Source organism: Pipistrellus kuhlii, unplaced genomic scaffold, assembly GCF_014108245.1.
Source record: "Pipistrellus kuhlii isolate mPipKuh1 unplaced genomic scaffold, mPipKuh1.p scaffold_m20_p_11, whole genome shotgun sequence".
NCBI lineage: Eukaryota > Metazoa > Chordata > Mammalia > Chiroptera > Vespertilionidae > Pipistrellus > Pipistrellus kuhlii.
In genome coordinates, this window is record NW_023425416.1 from 40,690,093 (window position 1) to 40,713,854 (window position 23,762).

Sequence of the window (23,762 nt, forward strand, 5' to 3'; positions counted from 1 at the left end):
AATACTGTGCAAGCTTAGTGAAATAACGTTAACTGTGAATACCTCTCAGTCTGCTCAAAATTCTCCCCTCCACTCCTCTCTTGCATATTCCTGAACCCCTGACCTCTCCCCACACTGTCACCACCCATTTTTCTTTAGATTTCTCTCCAAGAAAACTGCAGCACAGGATGCCTGCTCTAGGCTTCATCACCGTTTATGAAATAAGCATATTGCACCTCTCACCGACCTCCCTTTTTTTAATGGGATGGGGCCACAGAAACAGATCACATTGATAGAATGTATTAAAGCTATCAAAAGGAATCTTAGAGCAATAGGAAGAATTATCCACGGTCTTTATCCTCCAAGTGGAGCTAATCCTGCTCTTGTTTACATTATCATACTTGATACCTTCTTAGATGTTGTGGGTCTTTATAAGTCTCAGCATGGTTTGTATGGAAGAAACAAAAAGCAGAATAAGACATGAGATTGGGCAAGGCCATGCACTAGGTGGGCTGAAGGCTAAGGAGCCATCAAATGACCAGGTGTAACTTGCCTAGTTGTCTTCAGTTTCCTTATTCACACAAGAAAATGGATATGTTGAGTGACTGCTGAGTTGTGAGAATAAAGTAAGCAAATGACAATAATGCCAGTGTTATTTTTCCCCCAAAGGAAACAAATCATTCTGAGCCACGGAAAAGGTCAATGTATTTGGCTGAGTCATGAATAGTCTTAAAAGGAAGAAAGGAAGGAAGGAAGGAAGCAAGGAAGAAAGAAAGGAAGGAAGGAAGCAAGGAAGAAAGGAAGGAAGGAAAGAAGGGAAAGGAAGGGAGGAAAGGAAAGAGGGAGGGAGGAAGGAAGGAAGGAAGGAAGGAAGGAAGGAAGGAAGGAAGGAAGGAAGGAAGGAAGGAAGGAAGGGAGGGAGGGAGGGAGGGAGGGAGGGAGGGAGGGAGGGAGGAAGGGGAAATGTCCAAAGCTCATTAGCTTTGGGGATTTTTTTGTACCTTTACTTTTCCTTTCTTTTTCCCTTTAATCAGCCAGGCTTCAACTTTCTGGACCTCTCCTCACAGTGTTTCTGCATTGCACCCTTCTTAAATTCAAAGCATGTGTCCTTTCATTTGTGGGTTGTTTAGATACCGGTCATTTTTCCAATGGCATTTTTTGACCAATCTTTTTAGTATTTATTGATTTCATTCATTTCCTTATGTTTTAGTTTTTTCATTCTCTGTTGGAGTGGAAAATTGTTAAAACCATCTGGTGCTATATCCAGCTTGACAGGAAGATTATTTTTTGAGGAAGGGCCACAGCTTTTCTTTGAACTCTCCACCACATCCAAGGCAAATGCCTTCTCCCTGCCATAGGAAAGGCTGGTTTCAGACACATCGTGGGTCACGGTGCTTCAGTGTCTACAGAAGGTTCGCGTCCTGACTTGACAGGCTTCTATTACCAGTACTGAATCATTTTTTTTTAATTTTTTTATTTTGTCAATTGATTCATCTTTCTTTCCTATTCCGTTCTAGCATTTCCTAGTCATTGGTATCACCTACAGGTCAACTTCTGCCATGCCTTCAATTTATTCTATAATTCTCACTCCCCTCCTTTCCCTCATCACTTGTATGTCCTAGAAGATGTCATGGATAGAAGTTTGCTGATATTTAAGGTGCTTTAATTTTTGAAGAATTGCTGAACAATCTGTCCTGCTCTCTCCTGCCATGTGGTGACAATTTGAGCTTGCTGTCCTGCCATTTCAATGAACTCCCTTTGTAAAGTTCACACTGGTCTCCGTTGTCTCAAAATACTGCCCCATTAGCCCTCTTTGCAAACTTGCTCAATGGAAACAGAAACTACCTGATTCTGTTTCCAGGAAGTTTCTGGGTGCTATGGGCTAGGTTTCCAGCTAAAAAGAAAAAAAATACACAAGACATGATTTCCTCTCCTGCTTCATTCGGTTCTTTTAATACACAGGATTCTGTGAAGTATGTTCCTTGAGGAAACATCATTTTACTCATGGTGTTTTGAAAAGGAGGTTTAACATGATATATAACTTGTATTTGTCTTCCCCTTTGGGCTGCAAGTTATTTATTTACTTTCTATTCCTAAGTTGCTTTTCACCGCTGAGTTCAGCCACTCCTTTTCTTCATGCATTTGAAATATTTTTAAAATTATCATTTATCCACTGTGTGCATTGCTCCAAGTTAGCAAAGAGATCCTACAAATCTGTACCCCGGGTCAACGTAGAAGTGGCACAAAGGGGCGCTGCATGAACCTCTTCTGGTCTACCCCGCCCTCCTCCCCAGGCCTCCACCACTCTAATGTCTGTGTCCATGAGTTGTGCATATGTACATACAAGTTCTTTGGTTGATCTCTCTCCACCCACCCACCTTCTTCTGCCTTCCCTTTGAGATTGGACAGTCTGTTCCATGCTTTCATGTCCCTGGATCTATTTTATTCATCAGTTTATTTTGTTCATTAGATTCCACCTATGAGTGAGACAATCTGATTGTCTTTCTCTGACTGGCTTATTTCGCTTAGCATAATACTCTCCACACACTAGCTTTTTTTTGATAGTGGTTTACATGCTATTATTATATGAACTGCTAAGAAATCATAGGAGCTGAAGGTTTGGTATAATCTGTGAAAACAACTGACTTTCCTGGGACAGTTGGACACTGAGAACTAATACGAAGGCCCCACTTCTACTTCCAGAAAGCATCCTGGAAGATTTCAGAAAATTTAGTTGAGTTCTAGGCTTATGAACCTGATAGGGATTTTCAGAGGACTAATAGAGTACTTCACTGCTAAACCTTAGAGCTTATATTTTCTTCTCAGGTATAAATCTTCCTTAAATACCCCTAACTAAGAGTTAGAGTGAACTGATTTGAAAACAAGAAAACTGAGCTATTAGATAGTTTTAAGAAATGCAACTGGATAAGTCTAAGCAGTGATGTACTTACAGGAGAGAGGAGAGTTGGGCTCAGTGTGTGAGAGAAGGTGGAAGTGCTTCTATAAATAGGTAAGAAACATCTGATAGTGCGGAGATCACTGCACGCCCTGCAAGCATTTAAAAATAGTGCAAATTGCAACTGGGCTTCTCTCTTAGAACAGATGGAGATTTTCCTATTTTTCTCTAGGCAACTATCAACATAACATCCCTTCTCTGTTAAAAACGATCTAAAACTGTGTTTTTGCAACCTTGACTATAGCTCACAGTAAGCAATTATTTCTTTAACAGTGACAGTATCCCCCCTAATACACATGAAACAGAAACACAAGCTTAATGGAATAGTACCCATTTGTACTTGAATTGCATACCCATATTTTCTATTCCCTTCTATTCTGACTGTTCATTAAAAAATAAAATGAAAAGTTGTTATGACTTACAACTGACTGTACACTCAAGATCAATTAGCGTAGTGGTTCTTAACCATTGACAATATAAGAATTGTCTGAATATTTTAGAAAAAAAAACAACACACCAAATGCAGGGCCCTTTCAAGACAAAAAAAATCAGAATCCCTGATATGGGGTATGGACAATCCTTGTAAAGCTTCTGAGGTTGTTCTAACATGCAGCGAGGATTGAAAACTACTGCTCTCTTACACTGAAAACTCCTGGTCAAGAGGTTTCAGTCAGGCATTGCTTTCCTGTTGAAACTAGAGAACTCTGAAGTGCTGTGTTTTTATCTGAGCATATAAACCAAGGTGATTTTCTGACTTCTTTTTGTCCTATTAATGTCTGTTATAAAACGTTTGTGTGTGAATACAAGCAAAAAATGACTTTTTTCTATGCACCTAAATAAAGAGAATATAGGTGGCCTATAGATAATGTTAGCATTTTAATCATCTTTGAAACATGTCTACAGATTGTGGCATCGATGTGATGAGCAAAATGACTCCTGCAGACCTAATCTATTCAACTGTTTAATTTCCTATGTTTTTGTGATACCGACTAAAGCATCATTTGTTTTTGGATATTTAGTCATATCAACATGATATAAGTAAACTTTGCTCAACCAGCTTTGGTCAGGAAGAATTATAGTCTTTGCTCTTCCTGCATTACTTCCAACTCTGAGTTTCTGAAATTCTATCATATATATATATATATATATATATATATATATACACACACACACACACACACACACACACACACACACACTAAAACTCATGCACTGTGCGGGTGGGGAGGTTGGTTCACTCAGCCCAGCCTGCTCCCTATCACAGTCTGGGAGCCCTCAGGGGTGGGAGGCAACCTGGTGATCCGGGGAAGGTGACACTCCCATCATGCCTCTGCTGCTGCCACTGCTGGCAGAGCAAGCCTTGGCCAGCCATAGTTACCAGAGCCTCAGGCAGCCCTGACAGGGTGTGGAAGTCATTTAGCATATTCCCTCCTTATTGAGATAGCATGAGGGTCAATTAACATATTCCCTCTTTATTATATAGGACTAGAAGCCCATTGCAGGAAGATTCCTGTAAGAATAGGCCTTCCTTGGGCCTATTCCTACAAGAATAGAGCTTTCTGCAGCCAGAGCAAAGCAGAGAAGGGAATGAAGTCTGCCAAAGCGAGCTTTGCTCCCTTTTCTGCCACTTCGCTCCCTTCTGCAGTGCTTGCGTTGTGCCCTTCTGTAGCACTTGGTTTCCTTCTATGCTGTCTTCAGTCTTCACTCAGTGCTTGCATATACAAATTAACCACCATCTCTGTTGGGTTAATTTGTATACTCGCTCCTGATTGGCTGGTGGGTGTAGCAGAGGGATGGTCAATTTGCATGTTTCTCTTTTATTAGTGTAGATGACATATATGTAAATATATGTTTACCGCCTACTTTGTACCCAGGGGATTTAAGGCAGCTTACAAATATAGAATACGGTAGGGTTAGGATAGAAAGGGTAAAGTGGGGGAACTGAAGAAGAAGGCAGGAGAGATGAGGAGGGTGGGGAAGATGAGGAAAAGAAAATAAGGAGGAAGAGGAGGAAAAAGTATGAGATTAAAACAAAGAGAAAATACAGTGAAGCCTGGAGTATATCTATGCCCAAATAGCACGCTGGAAGGAGGGTGGAAGAGGGCAGATGACTTGCCAGTTTCTCAGCACACCTGGTAATGCATACACAGCAAAGGCATCTAGTGGCTATTTGCTGCTCTGAGCATTTACTGTATAACTGTCAACTACATCCCTTCCCCTCATCACATCACTATTTCTTTCACCTGTAAATTGAAGATAATGACACTGCAGGAGACCCACCTCTTGTGGAGAAGTATTCGTGGCACAATGTTTAAGTGGATGTCTGGAAAAAATATTTATTAACATAGAACATATTTCTTCAGTCTGGATGGCTTAGTTGCAGCTCTTCAAATACATGGACAGATATAAGGCAATGGTATCTATGGTGTCTTTCAAATTGCACAAAACAGACACGGAGCAAGTGTCTGAGGCTAGAAGAGTGATTCTAAACCAGGGGCACAATATTTAACACAATCAATCTATGTCTCCAGCTTATTGTGATGCTGTTAACAAGGGCCTGATTCTTTTCAAATGGAATTTTACACATTCAGCAGCAAGGCCGCTGGCCTACATTTCTTGGAGTCAGAGCATCCTCTAGAGGTCTGGCCTCTGAGGCCTGGAGTGTAGCAAAGAGATTGATTTTATACAGGGGGGGGGGGGGGGGAGGAATGCTATGCAGGAAGGCAATTTCTGAACACAAGTTCATTGCTCTTCTTTGTATAAATTCTTTTAAAGAGTTGCTGGAAATTGTTGCTATTACTGTAACCATGGGGAATCCTACTTAAAACTGGCCTTAAATAACAATTCAAAATGAATCAGGAAGTACTTGGTAAAAATCCTCTGAATAGAACACAAGGTGCAGTGGACAAAAACATTTTTTTCAATGACTCCTAATAACATTCAGAAATGTACTAAAATGACAAGGAATTTTTTTCACTGTACAAGTGGACATTTGTCCAGACAGAGGGATCTGTGCCACTTGCATGTGGCTCACTCAATTTGGACACAAAAAGGCAAAACTCATTCATCGAGTGCCCACTCCATGGTTGGCACTGCACAGCACCCTTTTGAACATTGTATCATTTAATGCCATAGTAGTTCTTCAAAATAGAAAGTGTCTCCTTTTTGCAGATAAAATAATTGAAGTTTAGAAAAGTTAAGCAACATGTCAAAGTCACACAGGGCAGGCATAAGCAGAAGCATAATTTGAACATAAGTTCTGCTGGGCTTCTCAGTCCATAGGTGTATTTACCCTCTGAGAAATCATTCTCCTAGGATTTCCTAGTTAAACTGTGGTCCCAATGACTGGGAAAGGCACAGCCCTCCCCTCTGGATGATTCTAAAATACAAACGAGTGAACAATTTCTATAAAGGGCCAGATAGTAAATATTTTCAGCTTTGAAATTTATACAATCTGTGACACAATTACTCAACTCTGTGATTGTAGCATAAAAGCAGCCATATAGGATACTTAAGTGAACTGGCATGGCTGTGTTCCAATAAAACTTTATTTATAAAAACAGGTACAAAACTGGATTTAGCCCAAGGGCCAAACTTTGCAAACCTCTGTTCTGAGACATATCTATGAGACAACTATTTCCAAATCTGTAGAGATAAGAAAAGCTAAACATTTACCCAAAGGCTTCCATTTTTTACTCATTGGCTTCCATTTTTATTAAGGCAAGTGTTTAATTCTTTTAGCTTCTAAAAGAGAACATCTAATGTAGAAAATAAAGTTGTCATGGTTTATTTTCCTTTTTAGTTTTGAGAAAATATATATATATTGACTTCAGAGAGGAATGGAGAGGGAGAGAGATAGAAACATCAATGATGAGAGAGAATCATTGATTGGCTTGCCTCCTACATGCCCTCCTATTGGGGATCGAGCCCACAACCCAGGCATGTACCCTTGACCGGAAGTGAACCTGGGACCCTTCAGTCCACAGGCCGAAGCTCAATCCCTAAACCAAACAAGCCAGGGCAGTTTTAACAAATTCTTTATGCAATTTCCATGGAGAATGACATTCGATGATCAGACTCATCTGGTTACAGTTTCTAACTTCTTTTCTTCCCCCAATACCACAGGAAGAAGAAAAAAAAAGTATTCTGTGATGAAACAAGTTAAATCTGAGTTCGCTTCCTGTTTTATTTTAAGGTTGTATTTTGTCATTTGTAATGGATCTTTGCTAAAATAATGTGGCAGGAAAGGATGTGAATTTCAAACTGGAAACTCATTATATGCAAATAGCCAACAGAACCTACTCATGGTCAAAGAGCAAGAAAGGAGGGAAGGAAGGAGAGAAGGAAGACAGAAAGGCTGTCCAGTGGTTTAGAAGCAGAGGGGTGAACTGACTTCTAGGATTCTCTGGTTTCTATCTAGATATGAGAACTATGTTTTTCAAACCAAACTCCTGTTTGTTGAACTGCAAAGTCCTGAGAGGGACATTGGACCAGGTGTATTTACAACAACCTTAACTGCAAATCCTGGGAGAGAGTGACTACAACTACAGAATCTCTGTACACCCCTGAGCAGTAAGAGAAGAAGTCAATGAGAAAAAACCCACTGGCAAGGTCAGTAGATCAAACTGAGTTACAAGGAGATTTACAGGTCAGCTCAATTCTCTGTAGAAAAGAGAATTAGCAAAATAATTAGCACTAGAATTTCACTTTGAAATGGTTCTATGAGGATTGATCACTCAAATTTTATCTTTCTAGATCAACATTTCCCATACATCACTGGGACTGTGAAATGCAGCGTTTTATTTAGTTAGGATATGAGTCTGCTCCATTTTTTGTCATCTTGATTTAGGAAGATAGGAGGCCTGTGATTAAAAGCCTGGATTGTGGAGTGTGCCAATTACAAGCTTTGTAGCATTGGACATGTTACTTATGACTTCTATAATCAGTTTCCTCATATGTACAGTGGGCAGAGTAAAAGTCCTAACCTCATTGATCTGTCCATCACACTTGCCAAGGCCTATATTGTACATGAGAAGAGTTAAGAAGCTTTTAGTCCAATAGAGATGATGGGATGATGGTGTGAATACAGAGGACTTGGTGGTATATGCTGAATAAGTGCTTGATAGAAGAAACCTCTAAATAAAGCAGCCAGGAAAGCAGGAAGACACCCCACTCCCCTAGAGAAAAGTTGATGCTTAAGCAGAGTTTTCTGAGAGAAAAAGTAGGACTTGGGTAGGCAAAGAAGAGAGTGTCTAGCTTTCCACCGAGAGGGAACAATCTGTCTAGTGGAAAATGAATGTACATGTGATGTCTGGAGCCCTCAATATGCAACCAGACATTGCTTCCTACCCCATCTCCCAGCACAGCCCCATCTCAATTTCTATTTAGCACATACATCATGGGGTGAAGACTTCACTCCTACTCTTATCATTACCGTACCACAGATATAGTCCTCAAGCCTAACATTGCTCAGTGTACTCTCTAAAAGACACCCGTGGGCTATGTAGACATCCACAGGGACCTAAAATGAACCATCAATATCTTCTTTCTCCCCTACCTTACAAAATCCATGAAGTTGGTACAATAATGAGGGACAAAATGTCTTCTCTGTGATCTCATCTAGCCTGGCAATGATGAACGCCTTTTGTTGTTCTAAATAATTATTATAAACTAGAGGCCCAGTGCATGAAATTTGTGCACCAGAGTGGGGTGTCCCTCAGTCTGGCCTGCACCCTCTCGCAATCTGGGACACCTAGAGTAGGGTTTCTAGGCCTGGCTGTGATCAGGGCCTATCAGGGCTTTCCTTCCCCCGGCTGCAAGTGGCTGGCCCTGCCCCGCGATAGGCATGGGTGCGATTGCTTGGCTGATCTGGGCCTCCCTCTGCGGGGCGATTGCTGGCCTGCCCTGCATACCTGCTGCAGCACTGCTGGCTGGATAGCCTGGGCTTCCCTCTTTGGGGTGATCGATCGAGGAGTCCCCTCACCAATCACCCTGCAGAGGGTGGGCTAGGCCTCCCTCTGAGGGGTGATGGCAGGCCTCCCCTCCCCCCCTCCCCCGCCCAACCAATCTCACTGCACCCGCCTTGGCTGGCCTGGTGTCAGTGCGTGTCATACCATGGTTGTCCAGAAGGTCATCCAGATGGTCATTCTGCTGTTCACCCTTTTGGTCAATTTGCATATTATGCTTTTATTATTGTAGATTATTGAATTTAAGTGCAAACCTTCCTCAAGAATGCCTAGAGCAACAGTCACATTGGGGACGGGGGTGTGGGGGTGTGGGGGTGTGGGGGGATGAAATCCTCACAGAGAGAAATAAACTCCATGGGCTCACATTAATTCATTGTTAAACTGTAAAGTCAGGATCAGACTGTAGAGTACACTTAAGATTCCTGGCTCCAGGAATTAACCACCAATGATGGGTGAGTCATTTCCTCAATCACAATCTTTTTAAATTAAGGAGATATTTCAAGAATTCCATTCCCTTGGATATTTTCCTCCTGGAATTCTATTGAATCCTTTAAGTGAATGGGTCCTATAACTTTTAAGAATTGGAATATAAACCCTATTAGAATAACTAACCCTGTAATGCTTGCTGTGGTTTTCTCACAGGCATGGAACAATCTTTTCCCTGTTATGCATAAATCCCTGATCCTCACTAACTCTTAAGAAAAGCCATGTATTTCATTGCATTTCACTACAACTCTGGCAAATTGGGTATTGAAGTTGCACAAAGATTCTGACAGCACTCTAAATGAATGCACCGGTGTTTCTGTAACTGGATGTCCAGGGTTTAATCTGCGCGATGGCGCTGTCTAAAACGGGTAATAAAACAGAGGAATAATATGTCAAGATAAAGTCCAAAAGATGTATAATAGTGACACGTGCTGCCCATGACAAGGGCATAATAAAATGTACTGGGAAGAGAATAGCCTTATAAAAAAATAGAAGCTATGAGCTTCTTTCTTATTACTCCTGGAGCTAGAGAGGTGGAAGATACAATCCATGTGCCTGCTGTTTTAGTTCCTGCACCAGCTTTGAATCTCAGCAATCTCCTGGTAGTTGTCACAGCTGAAGATGGCAGATGTTTGCTGCAGACACAAATTAGGCTCACAAGAACTCCTTACTTCTCATTCACAGAGGTGGTAACATTACACTACTCTCCTACCCTATTCCCCTGGTCCCAGTTTTTTGGACCAGAGGTGGAGAAGACTAGGAATTTGGGATTAACACTGAAGGATAATAATTTAGCTTGTGCTGGTCACTTGCACAAAGATGTAAACATCACACTGCAAAGTGCCATATTTTACCTGACACAGACCTAAAAACAAATACAATTATATTGCTGAAACCGGTTTGGCTCAGTGGATAGAGAGTCGGCCTGCGGACTGAAAGGTCCCAGGTTCGATTCCAGTCAAGGGCATGGACCTTGGTTGAGGGCACAACCCAAGTAGGGGGTGTGCAAGAGGCAGCTGATCGATGTTTCTAACTCTATTCCTCTCTCTTCCTCTCTGTAAAAAAATTAATAAAATATATTAAAAAACAAATACAATTATATCATTGTATATAATTCAAGATGACACTTCATTCTTCTGTAACAAAAACTTTCTGATTTGGAGCTACATTATTTCTAATGCAAAAATCTAACCTGGTCATTTCTAGAAAAAAACTCTGATTGAGTGGTCTTTCAGATCATTCAGACATCAATCATATTTCCTGAGAGTTTTCTTCCTCTTGCTCTTCATTTAACATTATTAGGGCATTCACAAATGCCACTGAGGAGAATTGCCAGATAAAATACAAAACATCCTATTACATTTGAATTACATAACCATTTATAAAACAAAAATTTTAGTATATCCTACCCAACATTTGGGATATACTAAAATATTATACATTGTTTATCAGAAATTTGAATTTAACTGAGCATCCTTTATTTTTATGTGTTAAATCTGCCATCCCTCTGCTGAAGTTCGGGTGTGAACATCTGCTTCTCCAGGGTGTTCACTGCTCTCCTTGTGCTGACCACCTGCTTCAACCCTAGCTCATCTCTGGATGGTCTTTCTATCTCCCTGCTCACACCTGAAGACCGGCCACAGACTCTGGGTTACATGTCATATGAATCTAGCTTCTTGTCGCTCCTATTTCCAGGCTGTCTTGTATCTTCTTTTCAGTCACTTTTGGATGATCTCCCTGCCAGCCACTCTGAAGCCTGCAGGAAAACTGGAGGCTAATCTCAGAAACTCTGATGCCTAGATATAACTCCCTTGCCATACATTTAATTTTTTATTTACCATGATAACATGAAAGGTAGGGGACGAGAGAGTCTTCCCAACTCTGAGTTTCACCAAAACTTGAACCAAAAGACAAGGAAAACCTATATGACCTATACTTATAGGGAAATTCTATTCTTTCTTGACACCCTTGGGTGTGTATTTTTAAATATATATATTTTTTAATGATTTCAGAGAAGAAGGGAGAGCGAGAAAAAACATCAATGATGATAATCACTGATTGACTGCCTCCTGCACGCCCCCTACTGGGGATTGATCCCACAACTTGGGCATGTACCCTGACTGGGACTCAAACCATGACTTCCTGGTTCATAGGTCAATGCTCAACCACTGAGCCACCGTGGCTGGGCCACATTCAAACTTAACATTTCATTCATCTTCAAACACTTTCTCCCCTTCCCAATTCTACTGATTGTTTTCCTTGGAAAAAAAGCAAAATAAAAATGGATTCTGGATGGTAAGATATCCTTTCGAGAGTCACTGTTGTGTTTAAAAGACAAAAATTTGTTACTCTTGATCTCTGGTTTCATTCTGATCATTATCTGACTATAGTTAAACAAACCAGAATGCCATACTATATCTTAAGTACTTGGCAGGTTAAAATAAATAAATCATTCTTGGCTCAAAACAGTAAATCAAAACTGTTATTATAGATTAATTGGAAAATAGCTTAAATGAGAACACTCCAAAACAAAACTTAAGGAGTTGAGTCAAAAATACACTCAATGTAAAATAGCATTCTTTTTTATGTCACATTCATATAACTTTTATTATAGTACATTATTAAAATTATTCTATTTCATTATTAGATGTTGCTACTTTTATATTACCTAATTTAAAATTAAATGCTATTATATGTATGCATGTGTAAGAAAAAAAAAAAAAAAATATATATATATATATATATATATATATATGTATTTCAGTAGTATATACAGTTTCTGGCATCCACTGGTGGTCTTGGAATGTATCCCCATGGAAAAGGGAGACTACTGTATTTCCATTTTTTTCTCTTTTTAGGTTCTGTGTTTTTATTGATTTTTTTTTTTTTAGTGAGAGGAAAGGAGAGGGCTAGAGAGATAGAAACATCATCAATTGATTGGCAGCCTCCTGCATGGCCCCCACTGGGGATGGAGCCCTGGAGCCTGTGCCCCATGGGGAATTGAACCTTGACCTCCTTGGTCCTGGTTCCATGCTCACCCACTGAGCCACACCCAGCCAAGCTTCCTTTCAGTTTCTAAAAGAAGCTTTTTAGTCACTGACAGCAATCAGGAAGAGTAATTTGCAAACCCTGCCCTTTATTAAAATTCACTGTTACTTTCAGAGTTAGAGCACATTCTTACAGAACAAAATATAAAGAAAGCAGGAGAAAAAGAATAGCATTTAAATAAATTTAATAAAGATATCAATTGAAAAGTAAATGCAAGGAGCAATTCCTAAGAAGATAAAGTAAACATAATCAAGAAAAATAGAAAAATATTTTAAATTAACATTTTAGGTAAAGATATAAGATAAAAATGAGAAAAAAAAACAATAAGGGGATGGGATATATTCTTCTAATATATTTGAAAATCTCAATAAAATATATTAAATATTTGAGAAATTAAGTGATCAAAACTGACTCAAGGAAATGCTTAGTAGTTTAAAAATTATAGGAAAGAAATGAAAAGTTAATTATGGGATTATCTCCTTCAAAATTTCTGAGTAAGAGTTTTAAGATTGATTTTTCTGGGCATTTCTAAAAACTGATGATCTTTATGCTATAGTAATTACTCCAAAGTGAAAAAGATCTTTTAAAACTGGCACTCAAAATACAATCCAATCACAATAAAACATACCACACACACACACACACACACACACACACACACACACACGCATGTGGATGTGCACATACAGAGGGTAGTTCAATCACATGCATACAGAGGCAAAAATTTAAATACACAAGTCCATAAATATATTACAGCAATTTGTTGCAATAGAATGAGGCTAATCAGTAATGTAGAAAATCTATTAACACATTTAACTTCATTCAAGAAGTAAAATGATTATATAATAAAACAAATATGTTAAAATTCAATACTCATTCCTAGATAATTTCTCAAGAGGATTTATAAAGAATGTGTATCATAAGGCAACTTTAATAAACTCACAAAGAAGACAGAAGTGTCTTTTATTTACTATAAGCCCAGTGCATGCACCCGTGGGATCCCTCAGCCTGGCCTGAAGGGACTGGGCAGAAACCAGCTCTCTGACATCCCCCCCACCACCCCCGGTGCGTGTGATAGCTATTGGTTGGAAGGTCGAATAGTTGGCCGATCACTTATGCTCTTATATATATATATATATATACACTAGAGGCCTGATGCACAAAATTTGTGCAAGGGGCTCAGCCTTCATGGCCCGGGCGGCCCCGTGGTCCCTGCCCACTGGACATTCCAGAAGGTCCTTCCAGAAGGTTGTTCTGCTGTCCAGTCTAATTAGCATTTTAGCTCTTTATTATATAGGATATATTATTATGGAATATATTTTTGGAAATTCTATCAGGGTATTATATTTGCAAATGATAAGAAGCTGAGATATTAGCAAGAAAACAAAATTACAGTTATATACTGATATGATTATTTATTTAGAAAATGCAAGAGAATAACTTTAAATCTCTCAGAACTTATACAAAATCCAGTAAGTAACTTTACTTCAGGTTTCAAAGTACTCCTAAAGGTAATTTTCAAATAAAATATTCAGTGAGCCATAAAAAATTGTAAGGCTACATAGGAATCACAAACACAAAAAATAACAGGGATAGCACCAGAGAGAATCCAGATATTACAGTAAGCAGAGGCAGATTATAAATCTATTTTAGAAGGTTCATGGAGATAAAAGCTGATCTTAAAAATGTCAACAGAAGCTTAAAGACTCAGGTATTATTAAAATGGAAAGACATGATAAAGAACAGAAGAGAGGCTATTAATATCCGACTAGACGCAGCTAAAGAGAGAAATTAGTGAATTTTAAAATAGATCATGAAAAGTATCCACAATGAAGTAAAGAAAGACATACAAGTAAAGTAAGAGACAGACAAAATAGTGAGTAGCTTTAATATACATTTAACTGGACTGTCATAAAAAAGAAAGGATGCAGAGTCAATAATTGAATGATAGTTTTTAAAACTTGTGAAACATGACAATTCACAGATTCAAGAAGCCCAATGAAGTCAACATAAGGTAAATTAAACAAAATCCATAAGGAATGTCTGAAAATCTTAAAAGAAGTCACATAAATGTAATTTTACCACCAAAGGAATGAGTTAAATAGCTAAATTTCTAACACAACACCAACAGCCTCATCCCCTAAAATTATAAATGTTCTGAAAGAAAATTACTCACAGAATTTTGTCCCCAGAAAAGTATAAAATAAATTTTTTTTTAAAACAAGCGAAGTTTAACAGCATTTGCCACCTTTTGATTCCCTATGAGATTCCTAAATATGGTCTTTAAGAAGAGGGAAAACTAAACTGGATGAAACCTCAGGGATATAGCAAGCAATAAAGACATGTACACAGAAATATTCACAGAAAAATTCTGTGAAAGTCCAAAGTTGAATTAACCCATCAACATAAGTGGATACACAAATTGTGATGTACTCATAGAATAACATGAAACAGTGGATATTGGATTGTGCCACAACATAAATGAATCTTATGGACATAAGGTAAGTTGGAGCAACAACAACAAAGCCAAATGGAAAAAATACAGTGTATGATTTGTTTATACAAATTTCAAACAGGCAAAAGTAAAAAATTATATGGTTTGACTGCAAACCGTATAACTGCAAAGCAAAACTAAGAAGAAAAGCAAGGAAATCAGTATTAGGAAAGAGCACAGAAGCAATTTCTGGTTTCCTGCTCATTGGTTTACTCTGGGCGGCAATCACCTGATTATTCTTATTATGATAGTACAACATTTTCACCTAAATGTTATGCTTATTTTATGTTTTTCCTATGTTTCATAATAATCAATTGGGGGTAAGGGGGATAACCAATATCTTCCAAACTCCCAAATAGCTTTAAAAATAAACCACCAGAGAAGAGATGGAGCTCCTTGGGCAGTTAAATAAAACTCCTTAGACTATGATTTACCATACACATCATGAGGGTATGTTCGCTGTGAGAAAAGAAGTGCAGATGTGTCTGCTATATAAGATACATGCACCTTCAATATGAAAAATATGGTAACTATTGTACAGTTTTCATTTTTCTATTCAGTCCACAATTAATTACTTTATTAGATGCTAGTAACAATTTTTGTACAAATTAGGGCTTAAATACAACTATTAAAAGTCTATAGAAAATAAATATATATTTACCACCTCTGAATGATCTACAAAATTAGAATACTTCTCTCATTCACATAGATTTGTATTGACATGTTAAGTTGCTATAGAAGAAAACCCAGAACAAAACTGACTTCTTGAAACTTTTTGGCCTTGAAACAACAAAACTAGAAAGTGTAATTAAGAGTGTTAGGTGTGTTTTAAAATATCTTTCTTGGAAAACAACAAAAATAACCACTAGACTTGTGCAAAGGCAAACACATGGAATATTTATTCCAAGAAGTTAAAAGGGTGTCAAGTGTCATAATATTATAGAAAGTAGAAATGGAAGAGAAAGCCTTGTTGCAGTGAGTTAATCCTATATACCTAGTAATAAAAGCCTAATACGCTAAGTGTCTGGTTATCTGGTTGTCTGTTTAACCAATCAAAGTATAATATGCTAATGATATCCTAAGACTGCTCAACCTCTTGCTATGACATGCACTGACTTCCAGGGGGCAGACAGTTGACTGGTCGATCAGTCACTATGATGTGCCCTGACCACCAGGGGACAAACACTATGACTAGTAGGTTAGCTTGCTGCTGGGGTCCAGCCAAATGGGACAGAGTGAAAAGGGCCAGACACACCCTGAAGCCTTCCCGAGGTCCCTCCCTGGCTGTTCAATCTCCTGCATCCATCCCTAGCTCCAGTTGTGTACCAGTGGGGTCCCTCAGCCTGGCCTGTGCCCTCTCGCAATCTGGGACCCCTTGGGGGATGTCGGAGAGCCAGTTTCAGCCTGACCCTGCAGGCCAGGCTGAGGAACCCCACTAGTGTATGAATTCATGCACCGGGCCTCTAGTAGTAAATTAAAAGGCAAAATAAAAATAAAAAAGGCAGATGCCTGGAATCCATTAAAAATGCTAAAATATTTCGGCCTACCCACTGGAGCAGGTGTAGCATGCTAATTATGGCATGAATTTTCCCATTAGCTTTATTCCAGGTTTCCTTTTATGCCCTTACCCTTATGTTTCTCATTGTTCTTAGATTTTTAACTTATATAATTTTCCCATTATTTTGAGGCCTTTTTCAGTTTTCTTACAAGAGAAAAGAGAAAATACTCAATCTGTAAATAGAATCCTATTTTTCAACTGCTAGTTTTTATCAAATTGGGGATGACAAAAGGACACAAAGGTAGAGTCTCATATCCCCCCCCCCCCCTTTTTTTGGTCATTTTTTAGAAAATCTGAAGTCTTTTGTGATGATTGGCAGAGAAGCAAAGGTTGGAGTGAGTCCCATACTGAAATGGGATGGTTGCCATAAAGATTGAATTCTTTAAAAAAAAAAAAAAAAAAAATATATATATATATATATATATATATATATATATATATATATATACACACACATACTTTATTGATTTTTTACAGTTAGGAAGGTAGAGGGATAGAGAGTTAGAAACATTGATGAAAGAGAAACATCGATCAGCTGCCTCCTGCACACCTCCTACTGGGGATGTGCCTGCAACCAAGGTATATGCCCTTGATTGGAATTGAACCCTGGACCCTTCAGTCTGCAGGCCAATGCTCCATCTACTGAGCCAAACCAGCCAGAGCAAGATTGAATTCTTTACCTAGAAAAATATTGTAGAGATTCACACACTCTCGGGGTTCTCCAGAAATAGATAGGAAGAAGATATTAAATCAAAACTGGGCAACATTCCAACTCATCTAAGTCAAACTGATTAAATAAATGTAGCTTAATCAGTAGGACCAGGTGGCAGTCACACAGAGGTTTGAAGAAACTTAGGGATGAAATTAGGAAACCACTAGCCAAAATGCTGTATCCAATAATATAAGCAGCCACTGAGAGCCAGTAAACATTCTGTTTATTAGAAAAGGTCAAGAGAGGACTAGGGACCCTTAAAAAAGCAAGTATCTCTTCCACTTGTCCAGTCTCCAATAAAGAACAGCATCATTAGACATTAAAACAAAAAATAACTCTCTAGAGTCTAGAAGAAGGATAATACGGTTTCTGAAAAAGGAAAGCATGAGTCACTGATTTATTATTGGTCTCTGAGGCACAAAGATAAAAGGCCAAATGTTGGCCCAGTTTAAAGGTTTTTTTTGTTGTTGTTTTTTTAAATGCCAACATGAAATGGGAGATGTGAGGAGGCAATGGGTATATCAAACCATATGGATGAGACAAACAATTTCTACACCCCGAGAAAAGTTCTTGTTACCTATTAGGAGGAAAGGGTACTCTTTGAAACTTGGAAGAGATCAGGTCTTGAATACAATGGAACTACTACTTCAGCTGCAGGTAAAGACTTTAAAACACATTATCATTTGATGGTTTTGGAAAAAGATACAAAGATCATTTCAGGAGACATTTTTATTGAACATTAGTTGAGTGTTGAGCTCTGTCCTAAGTAGGTGGGTCTATAGCAATAAGACCCCATCTGCCTTCGAATAGTGCACAGTCTAATATATAGATAATTACGAGAACCATGGACTAAGTCCTGCATTGGGACTTGTGCCCATTTATGCCAAGATGGTAACTATTAATTGAAATCAAGTAGTATAATAACAAATATGCAAAATAACACACTCCTTGGAGCAAGGATCTAAAATAAAATGCAAATCCCCTGTTAAATTTAATGACAATGGCAACAACAACAAATAAACACTAAACCCCATTTTTGTTCTTTTGTTTGGTGACAAAAGAAAGGCATAATGTATTTTGAACATGTGTAACTCCAACATTAATTATTGTATCTCTTTACTTCATAGAGAATGAAAGCAGACCAAATAGGGGTGTTTGTTATAAGTAATAATACCATGTGGGTTTTCAAAAATGTAATGCATGCATATAAACAATGCATATGCGCACATTTTCAAAAACCTCATGAAAATAAAATTAACTTTTATCTATTATGATTTTAAAAAACAAGAATTAAAAAAGAAAATGGCTATTTACTAACCATGAACTCGATCAGTTCTGCCAAGTTTATGCCATTCTCAACCTTGCTGAAAAGTCTAAAAAGAATTTTCTCGGCTCAAGCAAGAGCATTCAAGATAGGGAGAAAAATGTTGGCAGCATCAAGCACCAAAGATTGATGTCCCTTCTACAAGTCAAATGCTTCTTCTTTCTAATCAGTTTTAAATGCATACCTTCCCCCTATTTTTTGCTACATTAGTTAGGAAGCTGTCATTCCAGAGACATTTATAATGTACGTGCATAGGGAGAGTATGAGTGTTCTCTGGCATGAAAGAAAAACAATGTTTTGATGATCAGATTGTTCAGTATTTTCAAACCATCTAATGGTTCTTCTATTGGAACCCCATGAGGAAAAACAAGAGCGAAAAGAGAAATCCGAACAAAAGCCGATACAGTTTGTTCTAGTTTCTCAGATACATCTCTTTCCTCTTCCTTCTTTTTTGCATGCACAATTTTTAAAACGGCATATAATAATTGTCATTTGCAATATCCAGTACCATTCTAAGTAGAAATCTAAGTGGGCTGAGAGATAGCAAGCACATTTTTCAGGGGTGGTATTCCAGGGAAATTTCTCTGCCTTCTCCTGGGGGACCACATGGGGAGATGGTGTTCATCTCCCTTTTCTTCTTTCCTCTTTGCATTGCAGTGCCCACACCTAATATTGAATGAATTTCCTACTCTTCTTCCTGCTGCTCCTTCTCCTAAAGAAAAAGTGGGATTATATTCTGAGCCTTCTCTAGAAGGCATAAATGACTTGCCTAATAAATCAACAGAGCTGAATACCTCTGTGATGTCAAAGGGATCCCTGTAACTCACTCTCTCTCTCTCTCTCTCTCTCTCTCTCTCTCTGCTAGTGAAAAGTTAAGCCATTCCTAGGAGAATATTTCAGGAAACAACTTATAAAACAGTATCATGAAAGATGATCAAAGCTTTCCTACTTCTAGGAGTTTATTCCAAGGAACAAATAACAGCTGTGCAAATAGCCTCAAAGATGGCAGTCAAATCCATAATGGCCAAAAATTAAAATAATCTAATTGGTCAATAATAAGGAGTGGTCAAGTTTACTATATCATATTAAAACAATAGAATACTGTGCGAATATTAAACATATATACAATGCACATTGACATGGAACAATGCCCAATTTTGTTCAGTAGAAAAAGCATGTTAAAAGCAAAATATGTTATAGTATTTTTAGAGTAGGTAGGTGTACATGTATATATGCATAAGAAAATACATAAAATGCCATCTTCAGTTATTTATATTCTATATCTCTTTTTCTTCATCTTTCTCCATATATAAATTTTCTGATTTGCCTAAAATATACATGCATTACTTCTGAAGTAAACCTATAAAAATGGACATAATATTACAATTCATAGTATCAACAGTCTTTCTTTAAAAAAGCCCCTTAAATTGGCTGCAGCTGATAAGTTAAACAGGTTGTCGCTGTGAATTAATACTGGATAATGGTAGGCACAAATGGAAAGGAATAATCTGTACTCAAAAATAATCTGTCACCTGATTAGCATATTTCATGTTCTCTGTGAGGTTTTGTAAAACTGCAAGTCCATTTTATAAACACTAAAAATTAAGAAGCCAATCCTGAGATTTTTCTGCATCCATGCAACTGATTTTAAGGATATTTTATTTTAGATGAAAACATCAAAATTGTCATTGATCCCAAATTGCCATATAAATCCAGCATCTACAGTTGAAGTCAACCTGTTTAAAAATCACAGATTTTCCCCCCAAATCCCTGATCTCCCTTCCCATGATGCTGAGGTTTAGCGATAGTATTCATCCAGAGCAACAGCTCAGCATTGTTTCTAAAGCAGCCTTTTTCCTAATGCAGGAAATTAAAAACGCAAACACCCCAAGCTAGTCAATCAGGAAAGCAGCATTGTAAGTGTTAGGGCTTTGAGGATACAAATTAGGGAATTAGCTTTTTTCCTTAACATAAGTATATTCACTAAGTAATTTGCTTTCTTTAACTGGAGTTATCCCCTTCCATTAACTGGAGAAATAAGTCCAAATTAAAATCACTGTTCATCAATTACTGCTGGGGGCATGCTCATGCCTATGGAAGGGACCAGGCAATACAGCTCATCCACTATAATTTTAATCACTGTTTAATCAGAGCTCTCAACAGGAATAATTTGGCGTGGAGGAGAAATTGGAAACTCTCAGTTATTGTTGGCATGAAGGCAGATATTGCTGAGGACTTTTGATTTATTTACTCATTAATATTTTCAGCCAATTTTAACTTTTTCCCTTGTTCAATGAAAATGCGCTATGCACTGGAAAGAGAGTAGTGAATATAATGACATAGTTCCTATTGCATTCTAGGCATAGGGAAAGTTAATACATGAGAAGTCATAATTACAAATCATGGTGAGTACTTCATAGGAATGGAATAAGGTAGGAGAAAGAATAATGGGAAGATGCCAGATTACCTTGGGAGTCCTGGAACCCTTAAGAAGGGACATTTAAGCTTTTGACTTATCAGAATAGTAATCAAGGAATCAAATGGGTATATTTTGTTCACTGTTTCCCCTATAATCCCATAGAGGAAACGGTGAGCAAAATATATTCACCACTCTCTTGACTATGGGAGTGTGTCCGTTTTATAAACTCGGAATCAGCACAGTGGCTGGCCTACATAGGAAATCAGTTAGTGTTGGTAGAATGAATGAATAAGTGAATATGAAAGAGAACAACAGAGGCAGAAAATAGGTACAAAAGAGAAAGAAAACTGCGGACACAAAACTTTGCAAGCTGATTGTCATATCTCATATTTCATGGCTCAGCTCTCTATTCCAGTTCATTTGAAAATGGTCTTTCATCCAAAAAAGGCAACTTTTGAAAGTGCTCCATTCTTTACACAATAAGTACAATTTTTCTAACCTCTTAAATCTTGCCAAGTGAGTAGACATGGATGTTATTGCTTTTATTGAGATCCAGGAATGAATTCTTTAAACACACACACACACACACACACACACACACACACAGTTCAATGTAACCTCTGTTATAGGGTTACATGACCTAGAAATTTTTAAATTGCTTCAAGTACATAAATGTAAATAAACTCTTATCTAAATCACTCAATTATCATTCAACAAGAAAAATGTATAAAAGCAAGAAAAGTATTTAAAAGAAAATACTTTTAAAAGTATTTATACAAAATCTTTGGTGTAAAACAAGCATGTCAAACTCAAAGGCTAACATGGGCCCAAAAAATGAGGCATGTGGCCGATGAGTTTGACATGCTTGATCTAAAATTTCCACTCCTGAGAGCAGCACACCAACAGAAAAAGACATAGTTTTTGTCTTATATCTACCAAAGGAAAACCTGGGTTTACTCCTAAACTCTTAAATCATGTCTTATATATGTAACTACAGAAAAGTTGAGTATGTTATTTTTTTTAATGTTTTTATTGATCAAGCCTGTAACCCAGGCATGGGCCCTGACTGGGAACCTCTTGGTTCATGGGTTGATGCTCAACCACTGAGCCATACCAGCTGGGCATGTTAAGTATGTTGTTGTTTTTTTGTTGTTGTTTTTTTGTTGTTCATACATAATACAATAATCTTAAACTACCTTTCAATTATAATATGCAGTCATCACTTTATAATTTAAAATGAAAAATATTTCAATGGAACTGAAGACAGTCCATGGTAATCAGTCTAATAAAACATTAAGGAACGGATTCATGTTTCCGAGGGTGTCTCTGTCTACAGATAGAGAAGCTGTTCTTGGTTTCCGATGGACATTCTGTTTGTGCATCAAAGCACAAAAAGCGCTGACATACGCATAACACAGTTTCTCCCTTTACAGAGAGACATAACTATCCATACAGGCAAGACAAGGTTTCACATTTTAAACATGGTTTCCATTTGAAATCCGATTCCTTACAAAGAGAACATGACTTGAGCATTGGCAAAGGGAGTCCCCTAGGAAGAAATGTAAACAGATGGCTGAGAAGGATCACCCACATGCTGCACACAGATCTTAAGGAGGCATTTCTAAGAATGAAGTGGCACTTCCCAGCCTGGGCCACTGCCCACCAGGATCCTTATTTAACCCACAGCGCTTATACCTCCAGCCAAGAAGAACCTCAGCAGCTCTTTGCCCACTTCCCTCCCAGGAATCCAGACTACTTTTCATCTCTCCCCAAGATTCCCAAAAGAAGCTCAGGACCAACCGCTTGAGACAGATAATCCTCTAATAAATCAGTGTTCGATGATCAGCCCTGAACTAACATCTTCCCGTCGAAACGGGCTGTTAAGCCCCAGCTACACATATTAAGCATTCAATTTAATGTATGACACACATCTGTTCCACTTTCTCGGCGAGCAGAAGTTTCAAGATAACTTAAATCCCAGACTTAATCAAGGAGAAAAAAAATTCTTGGCAGTGTTTAAAACTGATTTTTAAAATATAATCCAAATGAGAGCGAGAGAGACCATTTTGCTGTAACTAATGAGATTACATAATGCCTAAATCAAATCTGTAAAATTACCTGAGCAGAAGCACTGCCTCTTTCAACCGAGTCTATTTATCTTTCCCTTTGTTGTGCCAACCTTTACGGAAGACCTTTATCTAGAGCTGGCCCAAAGCACCAAAATAAAAGCAAGAATAAATCTTCTGCAAACCCTGTAATTTAACCCCTCAGTGCCCAGAGGCCAGAAGAGAAAAACTCACAGATTTGTCCTTCACAAGGAGAGCACAACACTGAATTCCTGCCATCAGCATCTTGTGGGGGTTCCAGGCCACAGAATCAGCTCTGTCATGTAAAACAAAGTCAAGGACAAGGTGGGGGGCCCCATTAGTTTCTGCTGGAGGAAAGAATTCTACCGTCAGCAGCACACACATTCAGTACTCAGACCCAAGGTAGTGCTCAACAGGATTCCTTTTTTAAGTAGTCTAGCGCCATGGTGGGCAAACTCATTCGTCAACAGAGCTAAGTATCAACAGTACAATGATTGAAATTTCTTTTGAGAGCCACATTTTTTAAACTTAAACTTCTTCTAACGCCACTTCTTCAACATAGACTAGCCCAGGCTGTGATTTTGTGGAAGAGCCACACGCAAGGGGCCAAAGCCACATGTGGCTCGCGGGCCGCAGTTTGCCGACAATGGGTCTAGGGAATTTGGAGTTTTGTTGTTGAGCAATTACTTTGTTTCTCTGTCTATTTTCAGAATGTCACATAAGTGGGCAAAAT

General features: G+C 38.3%; 1 protein-coding gene across 1 annotated transcript in view; it reads right to left on the reverse strand.

Annotated features, from left to right (window-relative positions):
• The window catches only part of GADL1 (glutamate decarboxylase like 1), a 108,042-nt gene that overhangs the window by 54,370 nt on the left and 29,910 nt on the right, over positions 1 to 23,762 (reverse strand). The window contains exon 10 of the mRNA XM_036431680.2: positions 23,243 to 23,324. Within this exon, the coding sequence (XP_036287573.2) occupies positions 23,243 to 23,324 (82 nt within the window). The remainder of the gene's footprint in view (positions 1 to 23,242; positions 23,325 to 23,762) is intronic.